Here is a 12,365-nt window from a genome sequence, read left to right on the forward strand (position 1 = left end):
TACTACCAGTGCTCTCAATGGTTAAGGTCATTGTCATTATCATGCATTATCCAAGCCACTACTTATGGTCTGTAATGAAGAGCTCGGTTGGAGTTTAGTTGCTTTAACTGAGAGAATATACTCACACTCAAACTTGTAAGCTTGTACATTTAAACTGCATTGAACTAGATAAAGATTGGCTTGTGTGATGAAGGTGAGCAGCCCTTATTAATTGTTTTGGATTCCAGATCAGGCACTGTCAATTACTGTTATGGCTAATGCACAGTGCTGCTGAGTGTTGCACGTGGAGTTATTATGTGTTGAACTATATAAAGACATTTGAACGGCGGCGGGTTCTTATGAATTAAACTGCAAATAGATGTCATAGAGATTGAGCAGGTGTCGAGATATCAATCCCAGTGGTTAATAGAAAGGCTATTTCAACCAGTGTTCTTGTCTCCGTTTCACGGCAGCAGGGCGTATTCCCGTCAATAGTAATGCAGCACAAAACGACGATCATTTTTGCTTCATGCACAAACACTTTCCGTCCATATATGTCGTATTACACAGCTTATTGCGTAAATATTTCGGTTTGCGCGTAAGAAATGTAATCAAAACGCAGGAACCCGATATATTTGGCCATTTCTCTTTCATTCCCATATATGGAGATTAGTCTGCTGTTGGCGCCTCAACCTCGTTTTAACCCTTTAGTTGCTGTATTTTATTCGCTGGCAATATTTAATATTAAGATAACATCTTATTATTGATGCAACTCACTTATTGCGTTTTAGGGACGCGATTTAAACTCCACCGCGATAACATGTTATTGTCACTCTTAGTTAAACGTAGTGAATTCGTTACGCGATACAGAGCAGTTTTTTTTTATTTTGCATAAAGGTGCTTAAAAGGCAGTACATATACGCTGAAATAACATTATAACGATGTTAAGATGAGCGATTCATTCACTGCCGCTGAACGGAACCGAGCGCGCGAACAATCGAATCGAGCGATTCATTTACCGCTAATTTAAACATGACTTCAGCAAATAGAAAAGATCATTTGATGTACAGATTTAGAGGGGTACAGGTGTGTGTTTTGTTGCTATGTGGTACATTTATGGGGAAATAATGTGAGACCAAATACTAGTAATTTGGGACTTGTTTTTTTAGATTCAGCTCAGGTTATAAGCACGCAGGTGTCTGAGGATGAAGAGATAATAGTATGGATTGTAAATATGCAACTCTTTGATCATAAAATGCATGATTTTCTGGCGGCCGAAATTTCGGTGCATCCCTAATAGATAGATGGACAGACAGACAGACAGACAGATAAATAGACACACACAGACAGACAGCCACACACACATAGACAAACAGATAAATAGACACACACACACACACACACACACACAGACAAACAGATAAATACAAACACAGACAGACAGACACACACACACACAGACAGATAAAGACACACACAGACAGACAGACAGATAAATATAGATATATAGATAGATAGATAGATAGATAGATAGATAGACAGACAGACACACACACAGACAGATATATAGATAGACAGACAGACAGGCAGACAGATACACACACACTGATAGACAGACAGACAGGCAGACAGATACACACACACTGATAGACAGACAGACAGGCAGACAGATACACACACACTGATAGACAGACGGATAAATAGATAGATAGATAGATATACACAGACACACACACACTGGCAGACAGACGGATATATATAGACAGACAGACAGATACACACACACTGACAGACAGACAGACAGATACATAGATATACACAGACAGACAGACAGATATATAGACAGACACATAGATAGATAGACACACACACAGACAGACAGATATAGACAGACAGATACACACACACACTGACAGACAGACAGACAGACACATAGACAGACAGATAAATAGAGACAGACAGACAGACAGACAGACAGACAGACAGACAGATAGATAGATAGATAGATAGATAGATAGATAGATAGATAGATAGATAGATAGATGTGGGCTTTATAAACCGAAGCTATCCGTTCAATATTCATGCATATTTCCAAATTCTAGTTACTGCAACAAAACACTGTTTACACACACCACAGCTTTCCATTCAGTATTTGCCATAGTTTTCCACCTCCTCGCGCGCTGACGTCACGCGCCTGCCTTTGCTTATTATTGCAAGAACTATTTTCTGTAGTAGCACCACCAGTAAGTTTTTCTCGTGCCCAACGCTTAAAGTCAGAGGGAGAGAGAGAGGGGCAGGAGGAGGAGGGGTGAGGGACAAATTAATCTTTGGCGACAGCGGTGGCAGAACGCGAAGCGACATAGAGACAGTGAACCATTGCATCGTAGATTTGACGTGTAAAATCGCTTCAAACGCGAGGCGGAGAGAGAATGGATCTACCTGCCGTCGGGGAGCATGTCTTCGCGGTGGAGGGCATCGAGAAGAAGCGACTACGGAAGGTAAAACTGGCGCAAACAAGAACTGCCGTAAATGGTGAGGAGGGTATTGGTGTTGTTCTCATGCCCGTTTTCATCGTTTTTCAGGGCAGATTCGAATATCTGGTGAAGTGGCGAGGATGGTCAGCCAAGTAAGTCTTTATATTCTCTTTTGTAGACACATAAACGCTGATTAACGAGCAGTGCTGGGTTTTGAAAGTCTGGTAGCATACCCTACATGGCACTGGGCGCGAGAGAGGCGCGCGCGTGTTTTTACGGATTCCATCACGAATTTTAGCGTGTGAAGATCGTTTTGTCACGATGTGGCATTTTATTTTATTTATGCATTGCTGTGTTTATGTGCGTTTTGGCATGAAAAGAAGTATAATAATAGTGCATGATGGCCACCATCCAGTCAGTTTAAGTAAGTGCAAAAAAAAAAAAAAACCTTTCCAAAATTGGTTTCCCGAATTTCGACGTTAAGCGTTCCGCTTATATAGGCCTATGTGTATTTAATTGTTTTCATAATCAGAACGCCACCAATGTTATGAACGCTTCCATAGCAAACTGCTTTACATGTTTGCGATACAATTTGCACAATATCACATTAAGTGTTGTTCTGCATGATTAACTATACCTTCCCTAATATTACAGATATAACACATGGGAACCCGAGGAGAACATTTTGGATCCGCGGCTTCTTGTCGCTTTCCAAAACAGGTGAGATGGAGGACGAATAACTGGACTTGTGGTGATGACCATATATGGTCATGGGAGGCGGGGCTAACTCCATGCACAGTCACCGCTTGTCCTCTAGCGCTCCAGAGCTGAAGATTAATTGTAGCCCCATGGGTCAGGTCTGAGTACAAAGCCTCTCTTGATGCTTGCCTTTTATCCATTTTGGAAACACCCCTTTGCCGTTACTACTGCAAGTCATACTAAATGGATGTAGCATTGCATAGACCCATGATTGTTTACTTCAACTCTGATGACAGTTCTAGGGAAGTAGGCCTACTCAGAGGAACAAGCTATAGAAATTGGGCATGCACACTTTGGACAAATTTCGATCATAAAGCATTGTTTTTGTAGATGTGGACACATACGTATGACATACTGCATTCGCAGTGCTCACAAGTGGAAATGGCTTCTAAACTCTTGTTTAAGATCAAATCTACTCTTTCAATGGTCTTGTGATATTAACACACTCCTCTGAGCTCACTGCTCCTTTCAGAAGTTAGAAGTAGAAAAAAAGAATCTCTTGGAAAACTATTCGATTGCCGATTTCGCAAGATGTCTGTTGGGTTGTGCTTTAAGATTTTGTTTAAATGTGTCATGGTACCCTGCGATGGACTGGCGACCTGTCCAGGGTGTCCCCCGCCTTTCGCCCAATGTTAGCTGGGATAGGCTCCAGCCCCCCGCGACCCTGTACACAGGATAAGCGGTTGACGATGGATGGATGGATGGTGTCATGGTACCCATTGCGCCCTTGTTTTGTGTTGTAACTTGGTGATCAAAGAGAGGTTAAAGTGAGGCCATTACAATTGAGGTGAATGGGACAATTTTTGGAGGTTAGTAAGGGATTTTATCACTCGGAAATCATGTTAATACAAATATTGTTTACATCTTGTGGCTATAATTTTGAAACAGTGAGTATTTTGTGGCCCTGGGTAGCTCAGCAAGCAAAGACACTGACTATCACACCTGAAGTCGCAAGTTTGAATCCAGGGCGTGATGAGTGACTCCAGTCAGGCTTCCTAAGCAACCGATTGGCCCGATTCTTAGGGTGGATAGAGTCACGTTGGGTTAACCTCCTCGTGGTGTTATTCGCTCTCAGTGGGGTGTGTGGTGAGTTGTGCGTGGATGCCACGGAGAATAGCATGAAGTCTCCACACGCACTAGGTCTCCACGGTAACGTGCTCAACAAGCCACGTGATAAGATGCGCTGACTGATGGTCTCAGACGCAGAGGCAACTGAGATTCGTCCTCCGCCACCCGGATTGTGGCGAGTCACTACACCACTATAAGGACTTGGAGGTCATTGGGATTTGGGCATGCCAAATTGGGGAGAAAAAACAAACAGTGACTATTTTAACACTTAGAGATATGCCCCGTTCACTTCCATTGTAAGTGCCTCACTTTCTATTCCTTTCATGAATGTTCCTTACAACATTTTAGCTCTTGACCAATATCTATAGCAATTTCAATTGTATATTGAACACACAATATATATAAAATGCATTGTGTCAAATTCAATGTCTAACCATTAGTACTGAAACCAGTAGATATATTATACCTGTTTTGCATTGTTTTCAGAGAGAGACAAGAGCAGTTGGTGGGATATCGTAAAAGAGGGCCCAAACCCAAGCACACCCTGGTCCAGGTACATCATGTATTGAGCCCGTTTACATGCACAGCAATATGCTGATAACTCCCAAAGAATCAGATTATTGAACAAAATCAGACAAAGCAAGAAAATCGTGTTTACATGAGATTTGAAATAATCAAGTTGTTCTCTGCTTTTGATGTCAAACGTGAAGAAGCATGCACACAACACATGCACACATTGGATAAGCCAGTGAGGCAATGGGCACAAATCTGCCCATGTTGATTGTTTTTTCTTAAGCCATTTATGAGCATACACGGATAAAGGAAAGCTGTTTAATGCATTTACATGACCACATACATTGTTGGCTTATTAAGCATATTCAGTGTAAGAACATGCATGGAAATTGCACTGATAGCTTTTATACTGCTGTCATCCTATCAGCCAGTGTCTACGTTGGTTTCCACTTTAATTATGTTTGCCGATGGCTCCTTTCTGTCTATCTGCACGTCACTTAATGTACTGAGGTTACTAATGCTTGTGCCATAGGCAAATCATTCATGGTGACTTATGGATTTCTATTTAAATTTATGACAAACCCTATCTGTAGTAAACCCTATCTCTAGAGTAAAGTTAGGGTGTTGTAAAATAATTAACACATGTTGAACTGTCAGTTCATTTGAGATGTTCAAAGAAACACTTTGTTGTTTTTCCAGCTGCCTGCCTTTGCTCGCACATCCAGCATCATGGGTGGTCTTCAGGACACATCATTGGACGAAGAGAACCAGCCCAAAGTGGACTCACTTCAGTTCCACCGACCACGGCTGCAGCACTACCAGATGAACAGTAAAAAACACCATCAGTACCTGCCCAGCTGCAAGGAGATACCGGCAGAAGCACACATCCGCGGGAAAAAGAAACACTTCTACCAGCTAAATAGCAAAAAGCATCATCATTACCAGCCAGACCCTAAGATGTATGACACACAGCTCACAGGACCCAAAGAGGCCAAGGGTCAAGATCCTTCCAACAAAGGGTGGAACCTCCCTCCAGCCCTGCAACAGAAGTGGATACGGAACAAAGACTCAGGCTGCCTGAGCAAAGTGAAGGATCAGTCCGTTGAGCCTAAAGGACTGCCGGATAATGCTAACAAAGCAGAACGGGCACTTAAGACAAGTTCTAAAGAGTTTATGCTTCCGAACAGCCTCCGCAGTAAGATGAAAATCATCAAGAATAAAAACAAAAACGGCCGAATCGTCATTGTGATGAGCAAATACATGGACAATGGTGTGCACTCATCTAGAGTTAAAAACAGGGATGCTTCTGAAGTGGAAAAAGCACAACACAAAGAGGAATCTGTTAAGAATCATGCATACAATCGGCCTGACGGTGGCACATCAGATCAAGCACAGGGTCATAAGAATGGTTCTAATGAGAACAACTGCAAAGTTTCTCCTGCTAGTGAGTGTTTTCATAAAGAGGTCCATGAAGCGTTTGAACTTCCAAAGGCTAAGCCTATGCAAACAGAAGAAACAGTGGACATGGTAAGCGATCAGATGGAAATATGTAAAGATCAACGGAACTCCTCATCCATGATAGTGGAGAAGGCTGCGCCATCCCACACGGACACCAATCTCAGTCACCGTAAGCGGACCCTTTCGGACCCCAGTGAGGACGAAAGAGTTTGTAAGCAGTTCTTCTGTCAGAGGAGCATCAGTGCACCAAGTACAGTTATCTCGTCCCCTCAGACAGAACCTATAAACTTACATTACAGAGGCTGGCAAACCAGCAGAAGTTGTAGTTATGACTTTACCGACACAATTCTGGAAGAGCCCATTGACTTAAGCTGTGGTCCAACAAGAACTCCAAAACCGTTTCAAACAGATGTTCCTTCTGCAATGGACAAGGTTTCAGAAAGCCCTAAGAAGGCTCAGAACACGGACAATCATTTTAAACCATTTGTGGGAAATGTTATAATCACAGACATCACAACGAATTGCTTAACCGTGACCTTTAAGGAATACGTTCCAGGACAGTGAAAGTTCATTGGATGAACCTGCTCAAAAACGGATGCGTATCAAATGCACTGATTATAGCCATTCCTGAAGACATATTTACATGTTTATTAAAGCAAATAAACCATTTATATATAAATATAATTGTCAAATAAGAAAACTATATATATGTAGGGTTTATTCGTTTAGACTGAATGTGTTTTGTAATGCATAAAATCGAGATGGTCGGTAGTTTCAGGGTAAATCCAAGGAAAGTGAAATTGAAGCCACATACATGTACAGTGTTCAATACCTTGTATAAAGCTTTGGATTGTTATGAATTTTTACCAATCTGAGGAAATGGCTGCCTAATGGAGAGCGCACCAGTGGCGGACGGGCCATAAGGAGAACCGGGACTTTTCCCGGTGGGCCGGCCACGAAACGGGCGAACCTTCGGGGTCGATTTCTCTTCCCCAGTGAAGCTTAAAGGAATATTCCAAGTTCAATGCAAGTTAAGCTCAATCGACAGAATTTAATGCATGAAAAAAGCTAAATTTTAGGTTACAGAGAGACACTAACAATTGAGGTGAAGAGGGACACATTTTGGAGGATTTAAAGTCCTTACATTCATTATTGTGTGAAAATTTAGAGCTGTAAAGTTGTTTAAATTGTCGCTTTTACAGTTGTTTTAGGTATTCAGGATTTATGCCGTTATGTTGTCACGGCAACGAAGTTGTAAAATTGGCTATAACTTTAAACTGAAAAGGTTAGTTAGTGATTTTATCACACTAAAATCATATTTACTTGCATATTGTTTATACCTTATAACTATACTTTTAAAGTATTAATGTATTATACTTATAGTGAGTATTTTAATGTTTACATATTGGCCCCCATTCACTTCCATTGTAAGTGCCTCCCTGTTACCTACCAAGTCAAAATACATTTTTTGGTGATCAACATTATGCCACAAATGATGTCGATTGAGCTTAACTTGTATTGAACCCGGAATATTTCGTCAATGTTGAATGCATTTACCCACAACTTTAAATGCCCATGACAATTGGATAGTTTGATTTATATGGACATTGTGAATCAACGTACCTTAAATCATCTTATACAAAAGTAATGACAGAATTATTCTCCGATTGTTTGGGATTTAAGACATTTTCAGTACATATAATCTATTCATCTTGAGTTGCTTGTCATCAGAAATGTACCGTATATGAATACCCACCGTTGACCTGTGAGGTCTTGTGCAATTCTAGATAAACAACTGGATTTTTTTGATGTTCCCTACCCGGAAGACGTTTAAGTTGCACTTTATCATCTCTTGGAAATGTTTTGATATTGAACTCAATAAAAATCCAATAAAAGCCACATTTATATTGCAGTATGACTATGATTGATTGGATATCATCATAACATGCAAACAGTTTAAAATGTTTGGTCACTGTATGACAAAATGGGATTGATGCTTACATTGGACAGTGTCTTTCAATAGCTTTAGCATGTATTTGCTGCCAATACATTTACATTTATGCATTTGGCAGACACTTTTATCCAAAGCGACTTACAGTGCACTTATTACAGGGACAATCCCACTGGAGCAACCTGGAGTTAAGTGCCTTGCTCAAGGACACAATGGTGGTGGCTGTGGGGATCGAACCAGCAACCTTCTGATTACCAGTTTACCAGTTATGTGGTTTAGACCACTACACCACCACTCCAACACACGCAATAATGCCATCAAGGTTAAAGCTATTTTGTATGCATAAAATATGCATTTAATGCAAAACCTGTCATTTGAAAATGTTTCTTAAATCTATATTACACTGTTTAATTTTAATTAAAAAAAATAGAAAGAGAATTTGTGATTGTGCAATTTACTTTTTGCTTTATTATGGCTCAATATCTGAGTGCAATCAGAGACGCAAAACTGCAAGAATCCTAAACATTTGGCCAATGTAAACATTTGTTAATGGGATAATTTTATTTTGACATTTGACATTCTTTCTATGGAAGTATGCATGACCCGATACTGTTATGAAGACTGTTTTGCTTAGTTTAAAATTAAGGGTCAGAGTTGTGACTAGAAATTTGGGAATGCTGCAGTACCATGTTCAATGAAATCAATTAACTGATTAAAGGGATAGCTCACCCAAAATTAAAAAACCTCACCATTTACTCACCTTCATGCCAGATGTGTATGACTTTCTTTCTTCTGCTAAACACAAACTAATATTTTAGAAGAATATTTCAGCTCTGTTGGTCCATACAATGCAAGTGAATGATGGCCAGAACTTTGAAGCTCCAAAAAGCACATAAAGGCAGCATAAAAGCAATCCAAACAACTCTAGAGGTTTAATCCATGTCTTCAGAAGTGACATGATAGGTGTGGGTGAGAAACAGATCAAAAGTCCTTTTTTTCTATAAATCTCCACAATCTTCTTTTGTTTTGTTTTTTTTGGGTGATTTGCATTCTCCATGCATATTCGGGGGCTGGTCAAAGGTGGAGATTTATAGGAAAAAAGGATTTGAATATTGATCTGTTTCTCGCACACACCTCTCATATCATATATTAAACCAATTGAGTCTCATAGATTACTTTTATGCTGTATTTATGTGCTTTTGGAGCTTCAAAGTTCTGGCCACCATTTACTTACAATGTATGGACCTACAGAGCTGAGATATTCTTCTAGAAGTCATAATTTGTGTTGCTGAGAAAATGATGAGAGATGTTTTTATTTGTATAGGTGAACTCTTTAAATGTTTTTTTGTATCTTGACCATAAAAAATTGATGGTTTCGATAAAAAATATTAGATATGAAAATTGAAAGCATTACTCTTTCTAAAGTGGATAGCACAAGTCTAAAGTCTAATATGCAGGTGGGTCATCTGACTAGGCCGGGCAGCTAAATGTTTTTACAACGTCATGAAGATGGTTCATCTTCATGGTTTTAACAAGGTATCGGTATAGCAACACGGTAACCAATCACAACACTGGAACCACATTCGAGCTGTGCTGTTGTGAGACAGATGCCATTATGACGCACTGCGAGGCGTCACAACTCTGCCCCATAATTCTGTACCAACAATAAATAATAATTCGCTTGTTTTAAAGAGAGAGAGATAAACCTGCAAACCTGTTTCCCGTTCAGAAATAGTACTTGGAGTCGTCTACGTGCAGCATGACGCGTGCTATTTATGTATTTCTATTTCTTATCTCTGCGACCAGTTTCCTAGAAACGACGTGTCATTCGGAATGAGCAAACAGATATAAATAGTTCAACAGAGATAGGAATGGAGAGAAGGTTAATTTGGAAGGGGGGAAAAGACATTATCGATATGTTTTACAACGATGGGCAATTGTACTGTACATTGTTGACATTTTGTGTATAGGCCTATATATAGCCTATATATATATAAACAATGCGTGTCTGCTTTATGTGATTGTTTGTTATGATCTTCTGATGGTGCTTGAAGCTCATTTTAATCTAGTCGAAATACAAATAAATATTCAAGAAACGTTTTTCTTTCTGTTCGTAAATGCGTATTACTTTCCCCTCTTTGCCTTTCCGTAAACTCTATTCGCTACTCTTCATTTGAGCTTTTGTTAAAAGAATAAAATAATCATAATTATTAGTGACTCATTTGAGTCTTTAGAGACTCGGTGAAATTAACCACTTATAAAACACTTAATGCCGCTTCATCACATTTCCATGTTTATTTGTTGTTGTAATTTTTGTATACGTTTAAATCCTGTTGTCTTGTGTTTGTCATTGATACAGTGAACCCAAATATTTAGATCAATGTTTTTAAAATAATATTGGCCAATTTGGATTTAACAAAGAATATATATATATATATATACTACCAGTAAAACGATTTGAAACACACTCATTCGTTATTTTATATATATATTTCTTTTTTCCACATTTTAGAATAATAGTAAAGTCATCAATACTGTAGAAGAACATAAATGGAAATATGGGAATTATGTTGTTACTAAACAAAATCCAAAATAAATCACAACTGTGTTATATTTGAGCATCTTCACAGTAGATCCCCCTTTTTTGGGCACTTATTGGCTGCTTTTCTTAATTATTTGATTATTAAAACTTTTTTAATCACATTTTCGTTTTACAATGAAATAAATTAATATGGCGGCACAATTATATTTCTGTCCACAAAACTAATTTCAATTATTGAATCAAACGCCGTCAGATCAAAATATTTTTAAGATCATGAGAAACATTTCAGTCGTGATTCAGAAGTTTTGACCTGTAGTGTATGTATATATATATAGGCCTATATATCATTATTATTATTATTATTATTATTATTATTATTATTATAGCCTAAATAATTATAGTTTACCTTTAATCATCACACACAAACCATCGCTAGCCCGAATCTATTAATGGGTAAATCAACCAATGGTTTAAGCACTATTTGTGTTATTAATACAATTTATTACATTTTTTTCGATAACAATTCGGACTTGATTAGACAAAAACTAGGATTTGTCCTTAATAAAATCGTATAAAAACGGAAGTTACGGCTGCTTATTTACATTCGTCACACCAACAACAATAATAATATGAAACCAGGGAAATTCTGAATTCATCGAATCGAAACAAATAACACCAAAAACAAACAAACAAAACATGTAAAAATCGAATGAATCGCTCTAATAAAATAAGAGTGATTGGTGAAAATAGTTTCCAATTTCAAAGTTAAAAAATTAGGTTTACACATGAGGAGGGAGGAAAAATATTTAATATTTGATCATGTAAGTTATATACATTTCATAAAGATAAAAACTTGTTTTGATAGCCAAGCGAAACAAAACAAAATCTTATAAAACAAGATTATAAAAACCGACATAATAATAATAATAATTATTATTATATTTATTATTTTGATAATGAATATATTTATTATATTTGTTTAGTCGTTAAAGAAAGAAAGAAAGAAAGAAAGAAAGAAAGAAAGAAAGAAAGAAAGAAAGAAAGAAAGAAAGGGGTTATCTATAAGCTAATCGAATGGTTAAATACATTTATCAAAAATATTCAGGAAACGTTTTATGTCTTTAAAGTCCAAAGACATTTAAATAAAAATAAAAAATCATGGTTTGTGCATCATTGCAAGTCATCTATCATTAATTGTATTACCCGAATGCACACTTGACCTATCTAGATTTTCCTGGGTTGGTATGCTAGCGAGTTTCGGAGATGTAGCCGACAGAGTAAAATATCGATACGGCGCTTATTAATATATATTGTTTATTATTATTGTTAATTTTGCTTATAGTGTATTTGGCTATTTAGTATTTATTGTTTGTTTTATTTTTGACTATTCCAACTAGTATTACTAACAGGAGACTTGTCGATATCAGGCCTGACTGGTCATAATATCAGGCCTTCATATTTGCCTTTTCAAACCATGTCTAACATGTGTTCGCCTTGTCCACGGTGATTCGACTCCTCCCTCATCGAACGCCAGCTCCACTCACACAGCAACGCCGTTCTGCTGCGCCATGGTAACGGTTTAGAACGTGATGACGTCCCTTCGGAGAGAGTATTATGGGCT

At 38.2% G+C, this 12,365-nt stretch overlaps 1 protein-coding gene across 1 annotated transcript; it reads left to right on the forward strand.

Moving 5' to 3' along the window:
• The first annotated feature begins 2,299 nt into the window (after window positions 1-2,299).
• On the forward strand, window positions 2,300-8,146 carry LOC127647299 (E3 SUMO-protein ligase CBX4-like). The gene is made up of 5 exons (XM_052131466.1): window positions 2,300-2,477; window positions 2,562-2,605; window positions 3,108-3,173; window positions 4,767-4,833; window positions 5,493-8,146. Exons 1-5 carry the CDS (start codon window positions 2,409-2,411, stop codon window positions 6,813-6,815), a joined length of 1,569 nt encoding a protein of 522 aa, XP_051987426.1. The 5' UTR covers window positions 2,300-2,408; the 3' UTR covers window positions 6,816-8,146.
• Window positions 8,147-12,365: the final 4,219 nt, after the last annotated feature.

The sequence above is a fragment of the Xyrauchen texanus genome, chromosome 8, assembly GCF_025860055.1.
Source record: "Xyrauchen texanus isolate HMW12.3.18 chromosome 8, RBS_HiC_50CHRs, whole genome shotgun sequence".
NCBI classification, from domain to species: Eukaryota; Metazoa; Chordata; class Actinopteri; order Cypriniformes; family Catostomidae; genus Xyrauchen; species Xyrauchen texanus.

Bases quoted from the DNA above. Each gene is read 5' to 3' on its own strand.
- LOC127647299 (XM_052131466.1), top strand. From the start codon at position 2,409: ATGGATCTACCTGCCGTCGGGGAGCATGTCTTCGCGGTGGAGGGCATC. The intron at 2,606-3,107 runs GTAAGTCTTTAT...CTAATATTACAG, and splicing joins TGGCGAGGATGGTCAGCCAA to ATATAACACATGGGAACCCG. The intron at 3,174-4,766 runs GTGAGATGGAGG...CATTGTTTTCAG, and splicing joins CTTGTCGCTTTCCAAAACAG to AGAGAGACAAGAGCAGTTGG.